At 36.9% G+C, this 25,814-nt stretch overlaps 1 protein-coding gene across 1 annotated transcript in view; it reads left to right on the top strand.

Moving 5' to 3' along the window:
* Positions 1 to 25,814, top strand: part of CB4H12orf4 (chromosome B4 C12orf4 homolog) — a 49,885-nt gene that overhangs the window by 2,930 nt on the left and 21,141 nt on the right. Inside the window, exons 3-9 of the mRNA XM_030321663.2 lie at positions 840 to 985; positions 13,188 to 13,369; positions 17,996 to 18,095; positions 18,196 to 18,317; positions 23,633 to 23,739; positions 24,329 to 24,526; positions 25,354 to 25,482. Of these exons, the coding sequence (XP_030177523.1) occupies positions 840 to 985; positions 13,188 to 13,369; positions 17,996 to 18,095; positions 18,196 to 18,317; positions 23,633 to 23,739; positions 24,329 to 24,526; positions 25,354 to 25,482 (984 nt within the window). The remainder of the gene's footprint in view (positions 1 to 839; positions 986 to 13,187; positions 13,370 to 17,995; positions 18,096 to 18,195; positions 18,318 to 23,632; positions 23,740 to 24,328; positions 24,527 to 25,353; positions 25,483 to 25,814) is intronic.

Raw genomic sequence — 25,814 nt, 5'->3', positions numbered from 1 at the left:
CATTGCCCTTTTAATGATCCTGGTCCTCAGTTCCTGAGATGTCATGGGAGAGAAGATATACTAATCTTTGAATAATTTGTATTTACCTAAATTAATCCCATAGCCATCGGTATTAAACCATTTTAAAAGGTCTGTGTTCTATCTCACAGATGAGGAAAAAATTTTAAATTGAGAAGATGTTGAATCATGAAAAGTTAGACTTAAAAGGAAACCTAGGAACTATCTAGCACAGTCTCATTGTACAAATAAGGAATCTGGTGCATTGAAATGTTAAATTGTTTGCCTAAGGCAGTAGTTCTCAAAAGCTGTTACCTGATCAGAATCTACAGCATCACCTGGAACCTTGTTACAAATGCACATTCTTGGGCCTCACCCCATTCTTGTAGAATCAGACACTCTGGGGGTGGCATGCAGCAGTCTATTTCAGTAAGCCCTCCAGGGAATTCTGATGCATGCTAAAAATTGAGAACCACTGGTCTACAGTTACAAACATAATGACAGAGTCAATTATCCCTGTTCCGTTTCCATTATATTATCTCTAAGTAGTGTCTCTAAAATTGAAATTACAGATCATCCCAATTAAATTAGTTTTAATATGCTAATCATTCAATTTCTCTTTCAAATAATATAACTATATAGGACATAAATGTTTTTCATTTAAATACAGTAGCCTTCAGACCCTCAAAATCTGTAGATTTTCCTTTATATGCTTTTACCTGCTTGGTTTCAGATGCAAGCTTGATAAAAGAAAATTTCATGTTGGAACACCCAACCAAGTAAAATGTTCCCTGTTCATGTCTGGATTTTGCTTATGTTGGTATTTTTTGTCCATGTTGCAGACTTAAAAGAAGCTCTGAGCCAGTTTATAGAAGAAGAATCCCTCAGAGATTATGATAGAGATGCTGAAGCATCCCTGGAAGTTGTGAAATCAGGTGAAGTTGATTTACATCAGCTGGCCAGTACGTGGGCCAAAGCTTATGCTGAGGTGAGAAAATAGATCAGATTGCAAATTTCAGGGATTATCTGGACTTTGATGAAGATTATTAAATTGCTAAAGTAATACTGAAACAATTGTAGAATCCTTTTATCTCTACATACAACACTTTATTTCATAATGTACAATATAAATTGATGGTCATGTGCCTCTTTTCTGTATCAGGTGAGCACTTACAACACAATACTTTATGTAATGACTTTGTAAAAGAGGAACTACTTTTGTATTTCTTACCAGCACAGGGTTGGCAGAGTTAGTGATTAAAAATACAGGGCACTCACATGTTCATAGATGGATGAATGGATAAAGAAGATGTGGTATATGTGTGTAATGGAATATTACATGGCAGTGAAAAAGAACGAAATCTTGCCATTTGCAACTACATGGATGGAACTAGAGGGTATTATGCTAAGCAAAATTAGAGAGAGACAAATATCATATGACTTCACTTGTATGAGGAATTTAAGATACAAAGCAGATGAATATAAGGGAAGAGAAGCAAAAATAATATAAAAACAGGGAGGGGGACAAAACATAAGACACTCTTAAATATGGAGAAACAAACAGGGTTACTGGAGGGGTTGTGGGAGGGGGGATGGGCTAAATGGATAAGGGGCGTTAAGGAATCTACTCCTGAAATCATTGTTGCACTATATGCCAACTTGTAAATTTTAAAAGAATAAATTTAAAAAAATATAGGGCACCCAATTAAATCAGAATCTCAAAGAATGAATTATTTTTTAGTATAAGTATATCCCATTAATATATGGAACATACAGTAAAATTTATTCTTTGCTTATCTGAAATTCTAATTTAACAGAGGTAACCTGTATTTTATCTGGCAACCTTAAACTAACAGGGGTAGCTCATTTTAAGCTTTGATTTACTTTTTTTTTTTAAGCTTTGATTTACTTTTGTCTTTTCATTTATCCTCACTGTTGTGTTACATAACGTCATCATTTTCCATTTAAATAATATATCTTATTTTCATAAAGTCTTAAGATGCCACGGATCATAGCACACACTATTATCTTCTTTACTACTGAGGAAGAACACCAGGACCACTTACACTATGATAGGGTAACAACATACCATCAGTGCAAGATGCATTCTGATTTCTGAGAGTGGTAATGTGAAAACATATGCACCTTGGAGTTGATGAGGTATAGTATGTTGAGAACCTACCCTATGCCAGGTGCTGTGCCAGCTATCAGACATAAAACAGTGCACAAGGCAGACACAAAATGAAATTTCTGTTTTAGTTAGAGAGCCAGAAACAGAACTATGTATATAGGTAAATACAATAATTGTAAAGTATAATGAGTGAATTACATCCCAGTGTAAGTAATGTGGTCTATGAGAATTTGAAAATCAGTTTTATGGGGTCATGTTTTGTTACTCAAACCAGTTTGCTTCATGCCCATTATGGTGTCCTAATTTACTTAAAAGATGACGCTATTTACATGTATTATTTTAAATGTTAAGAATTGTTCCATTAAAAAAATATATGCAGGGGCGCCTGGGTGGCTCAGTCGGTTAAGCGGCTGACTTCGGCTCAGGTCATGATCTCGCGGTCCGTGAGTTCAAGCCCCGCGTTGGGCTCTGTGCTGACAGCTCAGAGCCTGGAGTCTGTTTCAGATTCTGTGTCTCCCCCTCTCTCTCTGACCCTCCCCCGTTCATGCTCTGTCTCAAAAATAAATAAACGTTAAAAAAAATTTTTTTTTAAATAAAAAATAAAAAAAAAAAGATATGCATGTAATAAGTATTATTTAAAGAAACCTAATCTTTCTGCTGATGAAAGGATAAAGCTGTAAGGTGTATTAAAAGAGTAATTCTGGGGGCGCCTGGGTGGCTCAGTCAGTTGGGTGTCCAGCTTCAGCTGAGATCATGATCTCATTGTTTGTGAGTTTGAGTCCCACGTTGGACTCTATGCTGACAGTTCAGAGCCTGGAGCCTGTTTCAGATTCTGTGTCTCCCTCCCTTTCTGCCCCTCCTCCACTCACACTCTGTCTCTCTGTCTCAAAAATAAATAAACATTAAAAAAAATTTTTTTAGAGAATAATTTCGGGGCGCTTGGGTGGTTCAGTCAGTTAAGTGTCCGACTTCAACTTAGGTCATGATCTCGCAGTTTGTGGGTCCAAGCCCCGCATTGGGCTCTGTGCTGACAGCTTGGAGCCTGGAGCCTGCTTCAGGTTATGTGACCCTCTCTCTCTGCCTCTCCCTCGCTTGCATGCTCTCTCTCTCTCTCTCTCTCAAAAAAAGATAAACATTTAAAAAAAACTTTTAAGGAAAAAAAACAAATAAAAAGAGTAGTCCCACTAAACTTGTTCAAGCTGTATTTTTTGTATGTCTGAAATGTGTTGGGTACACAGCTGAAGATAAGTCTTTGCCTTCAAGGAGCTTACAATCTAGTAAGAAGAGACAAAGAAATCTCTAGCCTATAACACTGTGCAGTCAGTGTTAGGATAAATACTGTGAGAGCATGTGTGGAAGTTAGGGGAGGAATGAGTGGTCAAGAGTTCTTGAAGAAAGCAGTCAATCTTTCCACTAGGATTACTATTGGTTTGATACAAAATCTGGAAGCAGATCCTCTTCTATCCCTGATTTTGTGTAACTAAAGAGAAAACTTCCCAATGGTCAGTTAATAGGGCTTATGTGTTGAAGTTTATCTTACTATTTTTTTAAAGTTTATTTTTATTTATTTTGAGAGAGAGGGAGAGAGCATGATCGGTGGAGGGGCAGAGAGGGAGAGAGAGAATCCTAAGCAGGCTCTGTGCTATCAATGTGGAGCCTGAGGCAGGGCTCAGTGCCATGAACTGTGAGATCCTGACCTGAACTGAAATTGAGAGTCAGACACTTAACCTACTGAACCACTTCGGTGCCCTGAAATTTATATTACTATTTTTAAAAATTACCATATTTACTAATTTATGGTTTAATCTTATTCTTCTGCACATTAGCCATTCTAAAAACAGGAATTTGACTATCTTCCAGGTGAATGATCATAACAACAGTAATATTAATATAACAAAATAAGAACAGTTTATACTGACTCATTTAATCACAAGAGTTCAGATTTACATTGAATTAAAATCAACAAGCCTCAACTGAGCAAGTACTCTGTTCTCCCCCTGTGCAAATTGAGTAGATACCTAGCACCTCTTGTTATATAGAGTTCAGCTTTCTAACAATGCCAAACTTCCAGAAGTATAGTTGCTTGTTTTTATTTTTTAATTTTAATTTTTATTTTTTTATGTTTATTTTTGAGAGAGAGAGTGTGTGAGCAGGGAAGGAGCAGAGTGAGAGAGAGACACAATCTGAAGCAGGCTCCAGGCTCTGAGCTGTCAGCACAGAACCTGACCACGGGGCTCAAACCCACGAACTGTGAGATCATGACCTGAGCCAAAGTAGGATGCTTAACTGACTGAGCCACCCAGGCGCCCCTGTTTTTAAAGAATTAAGGAAAGATAGAGAAAAGAAGCTAATTCTAACAGTAAAAAAAAGAAGAAAAAAAAGGAAGTATTGACAGGAAAGTGAGAAGACCCAAATATTGTTATACCCACTGGATGTATTTGGGCTGTCACTAGCTGTGAAAATTATAAGCCAAACAGCTCAATACAAGCTCAAGAAATGTGGGTATCAGCAAGGAAAAAGAAGGAACTGAAAATGAAAGGGGAACTATGTTGCAGATTGCCAAAGGGCCTGCAGAGGTTAGAAGCCTCGGTACTGTGGAGACCAGAAGGATCACGGCGTGACTCTGATAGTGGAAGCAGAATGGAGTAGAGGACGGGACAGAAGGGGGCTAATGCATCTCTGCCATATATGGGTAAACACTATTTCAGTAACCTGAGAAGAATAACTGGACCATCAATAAAGAGATAAAGTGGCCAAATGTTTATGGTAATACCAGTTACTTTGGTTTATGAAGGAATGAACTGCATTTACTGTGAATGGATTTACTAGATATTTCAGTTGTGGAGATATTTAAATCATGAGACTTTTACATTAACCACCTTTTGACAAAGATCTTTAAAAAATGTAGTACAAGGGTGCCTGGTGGGCTCAATCGGTAGAGCATGTGACTTTTGATCTCATGGTCATGAGTTTGAGGCCCATTTTGGGTGTAGAGATTACTAAAAAAATAAACTTAAAAAAATTTTTAATAAAAAGCGTAGTACACATTTCCTTGTGCTTTCTTAAGCACAGTATATAAAATTCAGCTCTAACTTCTTGTTGACTCTGAGTCATCATTATAAATGTAAGTAATTCCCTGTAGGGAATCCCATGAGGCATTGCTGCAAGAGAGGACTGTGTGTCCTATCACAGCACAAATGTACTGAACATGCTGCTGTTATAAAAGGAATTTTCACAGTGGGGACCATTGCCCCTGATAACACAGCTGTGCTTTCATATGTACTTACCTGGTAGAGGAGGTTCTGATGGTCTACCAAAATGTGTGTGACTGTAAGTCCTACTTTGTACAGTAATTCTATTTTCTTCTGTGTTTCCTTTTCTTATCTACTGTCAGGATTAGTTGCTGGCCATCTTGTTCTCCTTCCAGCCTCCAAACATCTTATTATATTGCTTTTCCTAATCACTGCAGCATCTTTTGCTATTGCATTAATTTTTTAAATAATGGGAAGTAAGCCTGGATAGATCAGGAAAGCCAAACAGAGCAAACTGTTGACAAGATTGTACAGTTGGCTATTTTTGGTGGTGCCCTATCTTCCATTTCAGTATTCTCTTTTTAAGTCTCTTTGTATTCATCCATTCATCAAATGTGTACTGAGCATCTGTTAGATATCAGATACTGTGTTAGGCACTTGGGGTTAGCAAAAACAAAATAGACATAGACACAGTTCTTACCTTCATAGAGTTTACAGGCTGACAGCAGACAGATAGATATGTAAAATTAAAAGGAGTGGAATATATTAAGTGCTACGGTAGGGGGCAGAGTGTGAGGAAAGCACAAAGCAGGTACACCTATTTTAGTCTACAGAACTTCAGGAAAGCTTCCCACAGGAAAGAGAAACTGAGTTAAGGCCTGAAAGATGAGTTAGAAATAGGTGGGTGAAAGGTATATGGTGGGAGAGTGGAGAAAGAATGTCCTGGGTAGAAGGTAAAACATAAAGTCCTGGAGGTGAGAGAGCCCATGGCACATTAAAAAAACTGGAAGAGGGGCACCTGGGTGGCTAAGTCAGTTGAGCATCCAACTTCGGCTCGGGTCACGATATCGCGGTTCATGGGTTCGAGCTCCACATCAGGCTCTGTGCTGACAGCTTGGAGCCTGGAGCCTGTATCAGATTCTGTCTCTTCTCTCTGCCCCTCCCCTGCTCATGCCCCCCCCCATAAACATTAAAAAAAAGGGGGGGGCAGGCGCTTGGATAGCTCAGTCAGTTAAGTGTCCAACTTCAACTCAGGTCATGATCTCTCAGTTCATGAGTTCAAGCCCTACATTGGGCTCTATACTGACAGCTCAGAGCCTGGATCCTGCTCCAGATTGTGTCTCCCTCTCTCTACCCCTCCCCTGCTCATGCTCTGTCTCTCAAAAATTAAATGTTCAAAAAAATTTTTTTTAATTTTTTTTAAAGAAAAACTGAAAGAAGTTCAGAATGGCTAGGAAAGAGTCTTACAAGGCATCTTGAGTTTTGTCTTTTTTTTTTTAATAATTTATTGTCAAGTTAGTTAACATACCATGTATACAGTGTAGTCTTGGCTTCGGGACTAGATTCCCATGATTCATCACTTATATACAACACCCAGTGCTTATCCCAACAATGCCCTCCTCAATGCCCATCACCCATTTTCCCCGCCCCCCAACTCCCCACCCCCATCAACCCTCAGTTTGTCTTCTGTATTCAAAAATCTCTTATGGTTTGCCTCCCTTTCTGTTTGTAACTTATTTTTCCTTCCCTTCCTCTATGGTCTTCTATTAAGTTTCTCAAATTCCACATATGAGTGAAAACATGATATCTGTCTTTTTCTGACTGACTCATTTCACTTAGCATAATACCAGTTCCATCCACGTTGTTGCAAATGGCAAGATTTCATTCTTTTTCATTGCCAAGTAGTATTCCATTGTATTATACCCCATCTTCTTTATCCATTCATCAGTTGATGGACAATTTGGGCTCTTTCCATAATATGGCTATTGTTGAAAGTGCTGCTATAAACATTGGGGTACATAGGCCTCCACAAATCAGTGCTCCTGTATCCTTTGGATAAATTCCTAGTAGTGCTGTTGCTGGGTTGTAGGGTAATTCTATTTTTAATTTTTTGAGGAACCTCCACACTGTTTTCCAGAGTGGCTGCACCAGTTTGCATTCCCACCAACAGTGCAAGAGGGTTCCTGTTTTTTCACATCCTCGCCAACATCTATTGTTTCCTGAGTTGTTCATTTGAGCCACTCTGACCAGTGTGAGATGGTATCTCAGTGTGGTTTTGATTTGTATTTCCCTGATAATGAGCAATGTTGAGCATCTTTTCATGTGCCTGTTGGCCATTTGGATGTCTTCTTTGGAAAAGTGTCTATTCATGTCTCCTGCCCATTTCTTCACTGGATTATTTGTTTTTTGGGTGTTGAGTTTGGTAAGTTCTTTACAGATTTTTGATACAACCCTTTATCCAATATGTCATTTGCAAATATTTTCTCCCATTCCTCTTATTTTTGTTGATTTTTTTCCTTCACTGTGCAGAAGCTTTTTATCTTGATGAGGTCCCAATAGTTTGTTTTTGCTTTTATTTCCCCTGCCTTTGGAGATGTGTCAGGTGAGAGGTTGCTGTGGCTGACGTCAAAGAGGTTGTTGCCTGTTTTCCAGAATTTTGTTTCCTGTCTCACATTTAGGTCTTTCATCCATTTTGAATTTGTTTTTGTGTATGGTGTAAGAAAGAGGTCCAGGTTCATTTCTTCTGCATGTTGCTGTCCAGTTCTCCCAGCACCATTTGCAAAGAGACTTGTCTTTTTTCTAGTGGATACTCTTTCCTGCTTGTCAAAGATTAGTTGGCCATATATTTGTGGTTCAAATTCTCGGTTCTCTATTCTATTTCATTGGTCTGTGAGTCTGTTTTTGTGCCAATACCATACTGTCTTGATGATAACAGCTTTGTAATATAGCTTGAAGTCCAGAATTATGATGCCTCCAGCTTTGGTTTTCTTTTTCAACATTGCTTTGGCTATTTGGGGTCTTTTGTGGTTCCATATAGATTTTGGGATTGTTTGTTCTAGCTCTGTGAAGAATGCTGGTGCTATTTTGATTGGGATTGCATTGCATGTGTATATTGCTTTTGGTAGTATTGATATTTTAACAATATTTGTTCTTCCAATCCATGAGTATGGAATGTTTTTACATTTCTTTGTGTCTTTTTCAATTTCTTTCATAAGCTTCCTGTAGTTTTCAGCACACATATCTTTTACCTCATTGGTTAGGTTTATTCCTAGGTATTTTATGGTTCTTGGTGCAATTGTAAATGGGCTCAATTCCTTGATATCTCTTTCTGTTGCTTCATTATTGGTGTATAGAAATGCAACTTATTTCTGTACATTAATTTTATATCCTGTAACTTTGCTGAATTCATGTATCAGTTCTAGCAGTTTTTTGTTTTTTGGGTTTTCCATGTAGAGTATCATGTCACCTGTGAAAACTGGAAGTTTGACTTCTTCTTTGCCAATTTGGGTGTGAGTTAAGATGGTGGAGAGAGAGGGGTCGGAATGTCCCTTAACCCTCAACTCAAACACAGCAGTATTGAGGTCAGAACACTTGGAATACCAGGAATCCAGGCTATAGAGTGACAGAAAAATATCCACAGGTGGAAAGAGACAGCCTGGCAGGACAGAGGTGTGTATTTGTGAATTGGGAGACATAAAACAGGCGGTGTAGGCACAGAGGAGCGGGGGAACCCCTTTGGTAGAGAAACAAAAGGAAGAGAAAGAGAGGCTGTGGCAGTGTGGGATTGTATTTGGACAAGAGAAAAACCTCCCTGGACCACAGACTGGGGAACAAAAAATACAGAGAGAGCCAGTGTCTACTTTGCAAATAGCCTTAGGAGTGAATATCAGAGTTTTCAGGGTTGCTCGACTTTCTCCAGACTGGAGCTGCTGCCTGTGGGGGAGGGAGCCAGCCCCAGGGCTCAGTATCAATCTCAGGGGCGCCTTGGGAGAGGACAGTCCCCTTCCTTGAGTTTTGTCTTTATGCTAAAGGTAATGAGCAGCTTTGAAAGAGTTTAGCAGAGTGAGATGATCATATTTGCACTTCAGGAACATCAGTTCAGTGCATTAGTGTAAAGAATTTATACTGCAAGGGGAAAAATTGGAATAAGTTGGAAGACTATTGTATTTAGGGAAGAAATGATGAAAGGTTTGTCTGGAATAGCAGTAATGGAGTTGAAGAGAAGATAACAAATGACTTTTCATTCATGCATTTGTTTATTCAACAAATACTGTTGTGGATCCTGTGCTAGGCATTGAAGATATATCAAAAGAACAAATCTGGTCCGTATTACCTTCACTAATGGTAGTGAAGAAGACAGTTAATAAACAAGTATATAAATTATAATCATAAACATGTAATAAAGGAAATAAATAGGGTACCATCATAGGAGGAGGGGGAGAAGTGGGATGGGAAGACCTGTTTTTATGGGGTTAGAGATCTCCTCTCTAAGGAGGTAACATTTAAGCTGAGACTTGAAAGATAAAAGATCATTTGGCCCAGATTTCTGGCTTGGACAACTGGAGGAACAGTAGAAGAGTGGCTCCCTTCACTTGAGAAGCAAGGTTTGACATAAAAGTGATGGCTTCAGTTTTATATCTATTACATGTGAAGTGCTTACAAGACATCCATGTGGAGATGTCTCATAAGCACTTAGCTATCTACACCTGGCACTCAGGAAAGATTATTGGATTGGAGATAAAGGTTTTGGAGTCACTTGTACATAGATGAATTTTGAAGTCATAGAAGGAATGAAATTGTTCAAGGTGACTGTGTAGAATGAGAAGAGTAGATGCCTGCACAGAATCCCGATGAAACCCTGTATTATAATTATCTATTGACTTATCTATATCTCTTACTTATGGATAGCCACTTGGAAATGTTTAGTTTTTTCTCTATTGTAACTCTGGTACCTAGCCCAGTCTCTGAAAAGAACAGGGCTTTGGTATGGGTTGGATAGATGGGGTAGATGGATGGAAGAAAAAAAAAAAAGATGGGTGAATATACAAGTAAATGAAGACACTAACACTTGAGGATGAACGGCAGAAGAAGAACCTGCAAAAGAAAGAGAGGAACTGGCCCAGGAAGTGGAAGGAAGACAGAAGATTATGGTTTCATGAAAGTTGAGAAAAGAGAGGTGCCAAGAAGGAGGGAATGGTCAGTAGTGTCAGATTCTGCCAAGAAAATGTAGTAAGAAAAAGACTCAAAAATATCCATTGGGTTTATCAGGTAATCTTATCTGTGGCAAGATCAGTTTCAATGGATTGGTGGGGGCCAAAACTAGATTTCAGTGACTTTAAGAATGTGTGGAAGTGTGGAAATAGATTGAGTGGAAATAGATAACTCAAGAAGCTTGTTTGCATGGAGAAGAGAGACAAGGCATTTGCAAAATGAGAGCACAGGGTCCAAGATTTATTTACAGTGGCAGAGAGGAAGTCTAGAAGGTACAGAATTCAGAACTCAAGTAGAGAGTTAATCTTAACTGGGAAGAGGGACCCTTCTGTTATGGCAGAAAGGAGGAAGGAAAGGGTGGACATAGATTCTGAAAATTGTACTACTTTGGTAGCAGGAAGTTGAGGACATTCTCTTCTAACTGCTTCTGCTTTATCTGGGAAATAATAAGGACAGACCACTTGTAGATGAGGTGGGGAACTGATAACATAGTTGGATGTTTGAGGAGAGAACTGACCAGAGAAAGATAGCATTGCATTATTGAAGGGAAAGATTAGACTGACACCAGTCTGCCACCATAAACTTTACAGTTTTGTAGTTTCTCTGCTGCAGCATTCTATAGCCCAACTGCAGGCATAGAGAAGAGGAATAAGATTAGAGTTTTGTTAGGTGGGCAAGAGAAAGAACATGAGTCAAGGTAGTTGAGGATTTTGGCAAGACAGTGGTTAGACAATGGCGGAGGACTGAGTAAAGACAAGGATTCGGGGAAGTAAGAAGGTAGGGCATTGGGTTGGGTTATCCACATGGACATCCAAGTGACTCAGGTTGATGACAGGAGGTGGAAATGAGAGGAAGTCTGTGAACTCAGCACCAAAGTTTTATGTGGGAAGGTGGAAGTGGAGAAATAATGGCCGGGACATTAGTTTTCTCTCTGTAGACCTTTCCTCAGTGCCCCATTCCCTTCACCTGTCACAGTTCCCTTTCTAGTATGGTCTCTCCTGAGGGAGTGGTATGAGTTAGGTTAAGGGAAAACTCTGTTTAGTGTTTCTCATGTAGGTAGTTTCTGCCTATTCATAAGGCTTGCTCTAGGCCGATTTTTAAATTGATGTTGCCAGTTATTGTAGTAACCAATCTGGTTAGTGGGGTGACTGGATGTCCGGTATTATGTATGGGCAAACAGATCCCTATGATCTCTCACTAGCTCCTTTCTACAAAATTTTAGCCTGAACTTGAAGTGAATTTTGAATGGAGCTTAAGTCATGTGGGCTGGTTATAATTCCTACAGCAGTTATCAGAATGTGCTTTCAAGTTTTCAGAGTCATTAGAACAGATGAAATCCATGTTTTAGTCACCTTAAATTCTTCCCTCGTAATCTGGCAATTGATTGAAATATAGGTGAAAGAAAACAAGGGGGAAAACTTTACGTATTGATTGACTGGATTCAAGATACCTGTCTCTGAGATTTGTCCATTTGTTTTATTTTAGGTAATTTATTACTTGGAGTTATGTCATTGATTAGTTTTTAATATTGGTAAGAAAAGGGAAGAATTCAGATTGTTCTTTTTTCACAGATGTCTGTCTACAAAGATCAATAAAGGAAAAAATATTGAATTCTTTGTGTTATTTCCACCTTTGCCATTAAATTGTATGATCTTTGACAAGGGACTGATCAGCTAGTTTTCTCACCTATAAAGCGCTGTATCTGTCTGATGTGTTGACATATCCACAGGTCCCTGGGACAGGCATCTGTACCTCCCTGGATTTGTGTGTATACTTCCCTGGATGTATCTGTGCATGTGCTGAGGGTATCCCCATTTTGCCTCTCCTTGTTTCTGTTTTTCTTGTTTATCAGTGTTTACTTGGTCCGTTATCATTTTGATTGCTGTTTTCCTAATCTTAAAAGCATGCTTACATTTTTTAAGTTTTTTTTTTTAACATTTATTTATTTTTGAGAGACAGAGCTCAAGTGGAGGAGGGGCAGAGGTGGGGGGGGACACAGAATCTGAAGCAGACTCCAGGCTCTGAGCTGTCAGCACAGAGCCCGATGCGGGGCTTGAACTCACAAACCGTGAGATCATGACCTGAGCTGAAGTCGGACACGCAACCAACTGAGCCACCTAGGTGCCCTTGAGCATGCTTACATTTTAAGAAGAATACTAAAATACTAGAAAAGGTCAAAATAAGGAAATCACATATGTTTATCTTGATATAAAATCCTATGCATGAATTGGGTTTTCAGAGTCATTGCATCACTAAATAGGTGACTACATACATAACCTCATTTTCCAAATGTATATCCTTTTTTAGCAATGTATTATTTATAATGAGTAGTTTTTTCTGATTATAATAATACATTATAATATAAGTAAAGATTATCAGAAATGCCACTCTTGTGAAATTGCCACCATTAGCATTTTGCTCATCATCCCTTCGTGTGTGTGTGTGTGTGTGTGTGTGTGTGAGTGTGTGTGTGTGTGTGTGTGTGGTTTTACAGAAATGAGATCATAGCATCCTTAGTTTTTTTTCCATCGTGGGTACCTCCTATCCCTTCCTCCATGTTAGCACCCCCTCCTCATCCCTGCCTCCAGGTAACTGCTATTACAACTTAGTTTGTATCTTCCCATATTTTTTGTATACTAAAATAATCCTATATAACCCATATATGCACATACATAAATAGGTCTTTCTATCCTTGTCTGATGTACAAAAATGGAATCATATTATATGTACCTAGAGTGTATTAAATAAAAATACTGTATCATGATTTATGTGCGTATGATTTACCGTATCATAAATGTCTGTGTATCATCTTGTAGACCACATTAGAGCATGCAAGGCCTGAAGAGCCCAGCTGGGATGAAGATTTTGCAGATGTATACCATGACCTAATCCATTCTCCGGCCTCTGAAACTCTTCTAAATTTGGAACATAATTACTTTGTTAGTATCTCAGAACTGATTGGTGAAAGAGACGTGGAGCTGAAAAAGTTACGAGAGAGGTATTTCAGATTTCTTGCGTTATCATAATTAAATGTTACATTGTCAGGTATGATGGCTGCAGAACAATTTTCATTCAATTGTAAAATTGAAAAATAAAATAGAAAAAATTCTCTAATATTAGAAATTAGTTTTTTGTGTGTTTCAATCTGTAATTTCAACTAGGAAGTCCTCATAGGTTTATAAAACTTCTCAAGTGATCTACCTGAATAAATTATGGTAGCTTCATATATTATTTCTAGTAAGAGGAATAGCTTACATCTTGTTGAAGGCACCTCTTGTCAAAGGCTTTATTCTAGGCACAGTGCAAAGTGCTTTAGATGATGTCTTAATCCGTTCAGACTGCTTGCTATAACAAAATACCATAGACTGGGTGGCTTACACAAGAGAGATTTATTTCTCCCAGTTCTGGAGGCTAGGTAGTTCAAGATCAAGGTGCCAGCAGATTTGGTATCTGGCAGACCCATCTGCTTCTAGACCATGCCTTGATGTGTGCTGCCATGGCCTTTCCTCAGTGTGCCCTCCTGGTGCATATCTTTTAGAGAGAGAGCTCTAGACACTAATTCTGTCATGAAGGCTCCAACCTCATGGCTTCATCTAAACGTAAGTACTTCCCAAGGCCCCACCTCCAAATATCACATTGGGGATTAGGATTTCAACATATGAATTGGGGGACACAAACATGCAGTCAGTAACAGATGCCCTATCTCATTTAATTCTTACCAGAATCCTATTATTACCACCTTTTACAGATGAGGCAACTGAGGCTTAAATAAGTTAAGTAATTTGTCTAAGGACAAGCTGGAATTTGAAACCAGGGAGTCTGACTCCAAAGCTCTTAACCACTGTACAATGCTCTCTCCCTGTTCAGAACCTCTTTAAAACCCTGTCATTACTATGTTCATGGTCTCTCTCAGTTCATTTTGTAAGTTTATTTACATGAAGTAAAAAAATAACACTAGTCTTATTCCAAGAAATTTTAATTAGATTTTAATTCATTGCAAGCAGTATGCAAGCAGTCTTTTTGTCTTTCATTTTTTTCTTCAGAGTAAGTAAGTAAAAAATTGCTAGCATTATTTATTTTAAAACATGACTTTCCAGATTGCTTCCTGGCAGTTCATAAAATGTAATAATCAAGACATGCTTTTTCTAGATAATCCATTTTGATCTAGCAGAATCTAATAAAATTTATTACCTTAAAATATATACTTAAGACTTTAGGTATACATGGCATTAAGATAATTTTTTCAATGTTGCTGATGTGAAATTTCCTTGATTGTGAAAGTCTATTAGAACCAAATCACATGTATTTTGTGTGACTAATTTCATAATCTGTCCCAAAGTAGTAAATTTAAAATAACGTATACTGGTTTGCTCCTGGCTCACATTTGCTTTGTATTAGAAAATGTTGGGACTAGCAAGATGAGAATAAACTGTTATTTTGATGATTGTCATAGTTAAGAATATGTAAACCACAAAAATCATAAGCAACTGAATTTAATAATTCTTCCTGAGAAATACTCTTCTGTGTACCAGATCATTTTTACTGTATTGCATAGATTTGTACATTTTTGTAACAATTCTACACCACTCAGCCTTTTTTTCCCCTATCTAATAAAATATTAGAACTGTCCCTGTCGAAAAGAACTTGATGTCTTGACATTTGTTACTCTGTATGTAATTAGCTGTTTTGAGGCCGTTTATTCCTTTATAGACAGGATACCTGCAGTATAGGTAGTTGCCATCAGGTAGATAGTTGAAGCTGTCTCCCAAAGGAGATGAAAATTTGATGGTTTTTTTTTCCCAGTCTTTTATGATGTAGCCAGTAAAACTGTGAATATATTTTTAGAATTAAGAATGAAATATAGATTCAATTTATATAAATATATGAAAGTATAATTACCTAATACTAATTGATTACCTTCTGTTGAACTTCATTTATTTGATTTTTTTCCTACCAAGGCTTCAAATAATATAACCTTCAACTCACTCTGAATCTGCTCTTGGCTCTCAGGTTTTCTGGGACTATCCTCATTCTCCTATTTAGGTATATTAAAAAAAAATCCCAGCTTGGCTATAGTCAATATCAATGTATTCTATAGTCCATATCAATAGCTATGACTAGGACTTTCATTCAGCTGGTAAGCTACTCTGAATTGTGACTTTGCTATCTGCTCACTACACCTCACAGAAAATCCCATATCTGGCCACCAGCATTCCGTATTTTTTTTTTTTCTAAGTCAGAAGAAGATTCCTATTCCACATGATTCTTCACCTTTTGGGAAGCTGAATTAACTTACTAATTATCTGCATTTACTGATACTTCATACTTTTTTTTCTTTTGTGTAATAGTTTTTTTAGTAGGAGTTTGTTTGGGTTAATGTTATTTTTTGAAATGTCCTTTGGACAAATTTCTTGATAGAGTTTTGCTTTCTTTTTTTCTTTCTAAACATAAACAATATTGGAATACATTTATTTTGACAACAGCTTTGCAATTTATTCTCCACATATCCAAACTGTTAGCTGGAAAGGAAAAACAAGCTGTGTTCCTCCTGAGGTAGGTAAATAGTGTAAAGGTGAACGGTGTAACTTAAGGCAAGTTGGAATTCACTGGTATCTGGAAGTTCACCCAATTCGCTTACCCAATTCATGAGCAGAAGTGACACATTTTCTTATTTCTGTCTTCATTTTAATTCCACTTTACATCTTAAAAAGACAATTTCTCACCACAGCATCAAGACTGTTATAATTCTTTATTTCTAAATGTCTTCAAGATAATGTTCACATTGTTAGAATTGTCACACCTGACATACTAAGCCAATATCTAGTTAGGTATAGCTAGAAATATAATGAAATTTCCTTTTATCTTAATCATAGAAAATGTATATTGTATCATTAACTGTATCATTAGCTACTTGCATTTCTGACACATTTAGAATGAAATAAATGTTCATGAAATTTCATTTGTTGAATTATTTATTAGTCTTTTTTTTCCTCACTGTTAATTTGCTGTTGTTAGCAAACCAGATATAAAATATAAATATTTAAAAATATTCATATATTGATATTTAAAGATACTGAATCCCTAAAACTTAAAAATGGCAATGATACTTTTTATCCACTAGAGGGAACATGTGTAATGTAAAATATTAATCTATTTATAGCGAACTTTATAAATGTTTAGCAATTATTTATGTTTTAAATAAAATCTTACTTGCAAGCACATGGCCCCCAGTAGTTACAAAAAGTTACTGGGGTCACCTGCATTAGAATTAGGGGGAGACTAAATGATATTGCATATTTAATACTAGAAAGTATATATAGAAATGTATAAATGTATAATATATATGTGAGTTTTATTTACCATATACATGTAAGTGTCTTAATCAGTTGTTATAAGTAAGTATAAATTCTCTTTTAAGAGCAATTAAATTAATGAGAATGATACTAAAATCCTTTTGGTTCACATCTTTATTCTTTCCACATGTGTTTGCAATATATTTTAGAGCAAACTTTTAAAATATGTTTGTATTAGAAAATAATTTTTAGATTCGAAAATGTTCAATGAACTTATTTATTAAAATATACACACATAAAAGACAACAAACTGTAGGTGTACAGTTAAAGTACGCACACCATATAATCATCACTCAGATCAAGAAATGGAATATTTCCAGCACTGCAGAAGGCTCCCTCGGGCGCAGCTGGTCACAACCCATCTCTCCCATAAGGAACTTCAGTTATCTGAACTTCTAACAGCATTGATTAGTTTTTCCTGTGGGGAAACCATGTTTAATTTGTGCATATTGTTTATTTAGGTAAATGAAGAAGGTATAACTAAAACATATCTTTAGAATGTATCTTATATTCCTATGTAATGTGAGCGTTATGACTTAATACCGGTTTTATTCTTAGAACCTAATTGGTAGCTTTGGGCAATACTGTATAAGCTGACTTCCAAACCTTGAAGTCACTTTAACTCATGTAAATAGAAGCAGAAAATATGTTAAAGCTGGAGTTGCAGAGTATCATCCTTGAGGAAATCTGCAAATGGAAAGGAGTCTTGACTTTAAACATTAGCCATAGAAATTGAAAGATTACCTAGATTTTGACCACATTCACTTATGGGTTAAATTTAGATTAAAATTTAGCTGTACAAATGACGTTGGTATTATATGACATTATCATTATTTCCACATCTGCATTTCCAAGGCTTCAAAGTGCTTTCCTGGTATTATAGTTGCCATTCCTGGACATACTCCTTTAAAATAAATTTCTTCTTTTCTTTTTTTTTTATTATTTAAAAAAAATTTAATGTGTATTTATTTTTGAGAGAGAGAAAGAGTGCGTGTGAGAAAGAGTCAGGGAGGGACAGATATAGAGGGAGACAGAATCTAAAGCAGGCTCCAGGCTCCTAGCTGTCAGCACAGAGCCTGAGGCGGGGCTCGAACTCACAAACTGCGAGATCATGACGTGAGCAGAAATCAGACGCTTAACTGACTGAGCCACCTAGGCGCCCCAAAATAAAAATTTTATTTTTGCTTCATAGAGATTGTTCAGTGATTCTGGAGTGGCCATATACCTTAAAGATTTTATGACCATATTTTATCTTCTTATTTATGTTTTAGACAAGGTATTGAAATGGAAAAAGTGATGCAGGAATTGGGGAAATCACTGACAGATCAAGATGTAAATTCACTGGCTGCTCAGCATTTTGAATCCCAGCAAGTAAGTGAAGTAGAATGACTTTTAGATACACAGTTGCATTTTCTTTTGCTTATTTATTTTTGTAAAAAAATTAACCACTTGGTGTACTCTCTCTTTTTAGGACTTAGAAAATAAATGGTCAAATGAATTAAAACAATCAACTGCCATCCAAAAACAAGAATATCAGGAATGGGTGATAAAACTTCATCAAGACCTAAAAAACCCCAACAACAGCTCCCTCAGGTATTAATCATGTATGGTTCTTATTAGATGAAAGTTCGTTGTGGGTAAGAGTTTGTATTTGTTGTAAAATTGAACATTTTTAGTTGTAGATATTTAAAAAATTTTTTTACTGTTTATTATTTTTGAGAGAGAGAGAGAAAGAGCATGAGTGGGGGAGGGGCAGAGAGAGAGGGATACACAGAATCTGAAGCAGTCTCCAGGCTCTGAGCTGTCAGCACAGAGCCCGACTTGGGGCTCAAACCCATGAACTGCGAGATCATGACCTGAGCCAAAGTCGGATGTATAACCGACCTAACCACCCAGGTCCCCCTTCAGTTGTAGATATTTTTAAGTTAGCAATGACAGTTCAAGATAATTTTATGCTTCTAACACCTTTGGTGTAATTTGGATTTATGTGGATTATTTAGGGAGGGGGGTTAATTGGTTGGCCTAAAATAGTGATTCCTACCCCCCCTAAAATTTAGCTATAAATCTCTTAGGTGTGTATATCTAAATACCCCAACTACTACCTCTTGGGGTTTTTATTTATCTTGAGTGTGAGAACATGCACATGCATGCACATGTGAGTGGGGGAGGGACAGAGAGAGAGAGGGAGAGAAAGAGTATCCCAAGCAGGCTCTACACCGTTAGCTCAGAGATCATGACCTGAGTCAGAATCAGGAGTCAGATGCTTAACTAACTGAGCCACCCAGGCACTGTGTATCTCTTGTTTTTTTAAATTGGTTTCTGTTCAGTGCAATATGCATTGATTGAATGCATCTTAAATGCTAAGCACTCTCTAAGCAGAAAAACAAAGAAGATGCCTACCCATGTGGAGCTTATATTCTAGAGAGACTGACCTATAAATAAAACAGTACTGTATAGAATGATACATGCAGTAATATAAGCATGTACAAGGTACTTTTGTCTATTTGTCTACAATTTGTCTACAGTTTGTAAGTTGTACAGTACCTGATGGCCTAAGTACACTGTATTTCATATATTGCCCTAGAGTTTTGACAGTACCTGTGTTATTTCCTGGCTGTGTACTTGTGTGTTTGAGAATTTCTTTCTTTCAAATCTTAAAGTATATTCAACTGGAAATGTACTTAGTACAGTATAATAATCTTATTCTCAGCTTTTGCCTGTTATTTGGTATAAACAGTTAGAAATAGCATTTTATTTGTATAATGTCAGTCTCCCCTACTATTCTTACTTTGAAGACAAAAGCCATGTTTGTTTTTTCTATTGTTGTATACCCTGATCGTTGCCAAGTGTCTAGCTCTTAACACTGGCACATAAAACATACTCAATACATATTGATGGGATGGGTGGACAAATAGGCAGGTGGATGGATTGTCATTAAACTCTTAACCTGATATCTGTATCACCTTTTATCCATATACATAATATTTCATTTGCCTTATTTTCCCCAAGACAACACCTTAGAAATACTTAAACAATTTTTATGATTAGAAATGGGATAGCATCCTTGGCACTAACATATTTTACGTATTTGACTATAGTCCTCATTTCAAATAAAAATATTAACACAATACAAAGGGAGGGGTGGGTGGAAAGATGGGTTGGGAACATCTGTTTACTGTAATGTAAATGGTGTTTCTCAAACTGTTGGTTTCAATCTGTTAGGATCATTCTAGATTCTTTACTTTCCACTCAGACTTTTAAAAATAACAATAAAATGTAATGGAATGAATCGGAATGGAAGAGAGTAGAGTAGAATAGGTGGGAAATATGAGAGCACATCATGCATGAAGCTTCCTATAAATAAATGTGTGTATTAAGCCAAAATGTAAAGTATATACTGTATGTTGTGGTCAGAAATGTGGAAAGTCACTGATTTCAGGAAGCTGAGAAAGCCCCTTATTATAAACATTATCTCTCATTTTGCTGCTATAGTTTCAGACCTTCAATCTATAGAATCAGTTCCATTGTGTACCTGTTGGCTTCTAGCTGGTGCTGCTTTTAAAAACTAAATATTCCTAGGAAAAATGTTTTTAATGTGACTTTGTTAGTTTGCTTTTCTTGCCAGTAGGGTTTCCTTGGGCAGCAGAAACCTGTTTTCAACACAACTCCCTATAGATTTCCTACAAGAAATTGATTAAAGTGGTATCTTTTTTAGTCATTATTTTTGCGTTTTTAAAAAAGCTATTTCTCGGGGTGCCTGGGTGGCTCAGTCGGTTAAGCAGCCTACTTCAGCTCAGGTCATGATCTCGAGGTCCATGGGTTCGAGCCCCACGTTGGGCTCTGTGCTGACAGCTCAGAGCCTGGACCCTGTTTCAGATTCTGTGTCTCCTTCTCTCTGACCCTCCCCCGTTCATGCTCTGTCTCTCTCTGTCTCAAAATAAATAAATAAATAAATAAACAAACATTAAAAAAAAATTAAAAAATAAATAAAAAAGTTATTTCTCTTGGGGTGCCTCAGTCAGTTAAGCATCCGACTCTTGATTTAGGCTTAGGTCATGATCTCACAGTTGTGAGATCAAGCCCCTCATTGGGCTCCACACTGGGCATGGAGCCTGCTTGAGATTCTCTCTCCCTCTCTCTCTCTGCCCCTCCCCTGCTCACACTTTCTCTCTCTCTCTTTAAAAAAAAAGTCTGTTGAAGGGTAAATTATGTAAATTAAAATTTACATCTTTTAAATTTACATTTTGATGAGTTTTGACAAACTTAACTGGTCATGAAATCATCACCGCAACCAAGATACAGCATTTCACTTGTATACCTTTATAACCCATTCCTTTCTCTTTCCCTTCTCCTGTCAACCTGCTCTGATTTCTGTCCCTGCAGTTTTTATTCTTTTCAGAATGTCTTATCAATAAAATCAAACTGTTATGTAGCAGTTTGGTGTCTTGCTTCTTTTACTTACAATGCATTTGTGACTTATGCATGTTGCTTCATTTGTGAGTAGTTTTCTTTTTATTGCTCAGTTGTATTCTAGAAATTTTATAGTTATAATGTATATGTATGAGTCATAATGTATTATTTCATACACAATTATATATGAAAATATAAGTGAATATGTCTACTATAAGATAATGAATAAGTATATGTATATGTGTATATATATGTGTATAGTTTTGTTATAATATATTCGTTTGGTTTTGGCATCTGGGTAATGACAGCATAAAATAAGTTGGTGTCTGCCTATGAGCCTGTCAAAGGAATTGGTATCTGTGATCATCAATCTGTATCATGTTTTTATTTCTAGCACTTTCATTTCTTTTCTCTCTTTGCTGAAATTCTTTGTGCATCCTGTGTGTTGTTTTCCAGTAGATCTTTCATATTGGTCATTGTTATGTGAAAGTCTTTTTTTTAAATTAATTTATTTTGAGAGAGAGACAAGGAACACATGAGCAAGCACAGGGGAGGGGCAGAGAGAGAGAGAGAGAGAGAGAGAGAGAGAGAGAGGAGTCCCAAGCAGGCTCCATGCTGTCAGCGCAGAGTCCAGTGCAGGGCTTATCTCACAAACCATGAGATCATGACCTGAGCCGAAATCAAGAATAGGATGCTTACCCAACTGAGCCCAGGTGCCCTGAAAGTCTTTTTCTTTTAGGCCCAGTACCAGGTCATCTCTCAGTCTGTGTTTGTTGATTGCTTTATCTCTTGACAATGGGCTATTTGTTTCTTTTGCTTGCTTTTTTTGTGTCTCTCTCTCTTTTTAAAAAAAATAAATGCTGGGCATTGTGTGTGTTTGTAAAGAAGAGACTAAGGTAGATAATATGTCCAGAAATGAACAGGCCATTATTGTGAATGTCATGCCAACCTAGTCAGCAGTTGAGCAGAGTTTGGTTTTTTCCTTCAATGATACCACAGGCTGCATTTTCTACCATAGTAAGCTGCTGCCACTTTGTATTTAGAGTGGGGCTTTGGGTTCTAGAGGGTTTTTCCCTGTCATTCTGCTCCATCCTCAGTGTTTGCAGTCCTGTGCCAAGCATGAGGTCTCTATGCTGTTGCTCTACCCCTCAGGAGTAGACCATTGTTGTTTGTGATGTGATGCTAGGGTCATATTGGGGGTGGGAAATAGGTCTCTGTTGTCTTTGTCCAGCTTCAGTTGTGTGCAGGCCATATATATCTAGGGCTTGGGTTTGGGGCATTCTCAGCATTTCTACCTGTGCCACAAAGGAGGCTCTCTTGTCTCCTGCACAGCCTCTGGTGTTTTCTTGGAAACACCTGGTGGAGGCTGATGAAAGAGATTTTGTAAGTACATGCAAATTTCCCTTGTGCCTGAGGCTCATAGCTATTCTAAATTTACATGCTAACCCACACTTGTCCTTTAAGAATTGTTAAACTTTTAGCCATTTCTTCCTATCTCCTTACATTGCAGCAACTCATTTCCACCATGCTCTGCCAAAGATGAAAACTGTGTCTCCTGTCTGTCCTTGAGGGGTGTGTTGCACTTTAGAATTGATTGGTTGCCTTGTTACCTCAAATTTCAGGAAAGTTATGATTTTATAGATTATCCGGCTTTTTCTTGTTGTTAGAGTGGGAGCAACAGTCTCTTGTGGCTTTTCACATCCTAAGTGAGGATGTTTTGTTAATATCAATTTTTTAGGTTTAAATTTGCCGTATATACTAATGAAGTCAATCAGTGAGACTAAGAGACTGTTTGGAACAACCCCGAAAATGTAGTCCAGAATGACTATTATAGACTTATATCATCTTCCACATACCATGAAATTTGAATTTACAATTGTACAGTTGTTGAATGCCTCCATGGAAACCTTTTCAGCAAACACAAGAATGGAGTAGAGCAAAGAGAGAAGTCTTTCAATGGGAGGAGGCTGTTGACGGAAAAAAAGCAGGAAATGGTTTTAAAAAATAGAGGATATGAATACATCAAAATGAACTTTCTATTTTTTTTATTATTCCTTTTATTTGACTTTTTAATTTTCAATTTTTATTTCTATCACGTCACCTTTTTTAGTTTTGCCTAGAGCCAACCCTGATACAGGATATATTATATATTTTTTCAATATGCCATTTTAAAGTAGTAAGTTAATCACTTCATTTAATCATTTTCTTAGACCACTAAGAAATACTAAATGGTAATATATGAGCTGATATTGCAATGACTGGAAAGAATAATATGCATTACTTGCTGTGAGGAAATGAAAGAACAAGTAGGAATTTTAAAACCTGTTGGTGTATATGATTCTTACTTGTTACCATAGATTAAGGATAAGTTTAGGAATAGGTTAAGTGGTACTTACAGACTTCACTTTGCCTCATTTCATTATAAAGCTTTCTTTCCTTCAAGAAAAGTTCTTGACAAAGAGACCAAAAAAGCATACGAATAATTTTATTAATTGCAGTGAGGAAATTAAAGTTCAACCGAGTCAGTTCAGAGAATCCGTAGAAGCAAATGGAAGGATTTATGAGGAGCAGAGAAAGTTGGAAGAAAGTTTTACCATTCACTTAGGTAAGTGGACTCATTTTTTGTAGGCGTAATTTATTGTAACTTCTGAAGCTTTTTTTTATGTTGTAAGAGAAAAATCCCCAGCATATGAGTAGACTGTACCCATGTTATTTTTAATTACGAACGATGTCCTGCTCCTGAAGTTTATTGGCTATATGCTTTCTGTATTCGCTAATATATTATCTTTTACAAATAGAAAAGTGAAATCTGAGAGGTGCCTGAGTGGCTCAGTCAGTTAAGTGTCTGACTCTTGATTTTGGTTCAGGTCACGATCTCACACTTCGTGAGATCGAGCTCTGTGTCAGGCTCCACACTGACAGCACAGAGCCTGCTTAGACTCTCTCTCCCTCTCTCCTCTCTCTCCCTCTCTACTCCTCCTCCCTGCCCGAAATAAATAAATAAACTTGAAAAAAATAATTAAAAAAATAAAGGTGAAATCTGAATAGTTATTAGGTTGGGAAATTGCAAAACCTATTTCTAATTATTTGTAGCACAGATTTATCTGAATTCCTGCCATAGAGATTTACATCCTGTTATACTCGATTTTTGCAGCTGTCTAAGTTTCTTTCTGGGACTGTTGCCCACCCCCTAGGAGCCCAGTTGAAGACCATGCATAATTTGAGATTGCTGAGAGCAGATATGCTGGACTTCTGTAAGCACAAAAGAAATCACCGAAGTGGCGTGAAACTCCATCGACTCCAGACTGCACTGTCACTTTATTCCACCTCTCTCTGTGGCCTGGTTTTACTTGTAGACAATCGAATCAATTCATATAGTGGTATTAAAAGAGGTAAGTTAACATTGCATATTTATTCCATTAAATTTCTCCTTTGAATACCATTCTTACAAAGAAAGGGATTATAGAAAAACAAAAATTTTAGTTAACTCTAGTATTCTGGTAGCCAAGCAACACACATCCCCAGCCTTGGCTATTTTAGATTTCTGTCATACTTCAGCATGGGTAAAGTGCTTCAGGATATTTACTTTTTCTTAAAATTGTGTTATCTCATAAGTAGTGCTCTTATAGGATTCTTGCTTCAAGGCATGACAGAAAGAATAATCAAGATGTAAATGTATTCAGTTCAGAAGCAGATCCTGGCTCAGTGAATTTTAGCTCATCCTTTTGTCCTTTCTTCCTTGTTTTTTTTAGATAGCCTACTTCTTAAATGTGCTAGGTAATAATCTATGTTCCCTCTGTAAAACTCACTTTTTATGATTTTTAAAAAAATTTAAATATATAAAGTATATTGAATTGTGTAACTTTTTAAAGAAGCTTGAATAGAGTTTATTTCCCACCATAAATATGAGAACTTTCTTGTATTTTTTAACACTTTCTGGGACTTGATTATGATTAAAGTATCTATTACTTAAAGCAGGTTTGGAATTATATAAAAATTTCCGTGTTTATTATTTACTCTTTTGAGTGATAGAGAGATTAAGTTTCTGATTCAAACAAAATTGATACACCCTAACTTAAGACATAATTATTAAAAGGAAAAGTATAAGAAATCTTGTGAATTTTGTATTTTATTTCTGCTAGCTCTCATTATCCTTAAGTAAATACTAAATATTTGATAGCCCACCTTTAAAAGTTTGTAAATGTTTTGGGTCCCTTAGATTTTGCCACAGTTTGCCAAGAATGTACTGACTTCCATTTTCCCCGGATCGAAGAGCAACTGGAAGTTGTCCAGCAGGTGGTACTTTATGCTAGAACCCAACGAAGGAGTAAGTTGAAAGAATCACATGGTCAGTAAAACTCAAATTTTTCAAAGTTTCACTTTCAGTGTATTTTGTCCCTAAGCACTCTAATAGCATATGGACCGTTATTAAAATAGAAAGTTGTGTTGGTGGAAAAGTGGAGGAAAGAAATTAAGGAAAAAACTCAGGATCTTTAGAAGGTTGAATTCTGTTCTAAATTTTCTTTTTTGCATGATTTTGTTTAATAGCCTTAGCAAAAACTTTTTAAATTTAAATTCTATAATTATACTTGAGGTAGGCACTCAATGTAAAGTTGATGATTTTTTTTTCTTAAGATTATTTTTTGAGACAGAGAGAGAGCACACAGGGGCAGAGAAGGG

This window comes from Lynx canadensis, chromosome B4, assembly GCF_007474595.2.
Source record: "Lynx canadensis isolate LIC74 chromosome B4, mLynCan4.pri.v2, whole genome shotgun sequence".
NCBI lineage: Eukaryota > Metazoa > Chordata > Mammalia > Carnivora > Felidae > Lynx > Lynx canadensis.
This window is presented reverse-complemented; position numbering and strand designations above follow the sequence as displayed.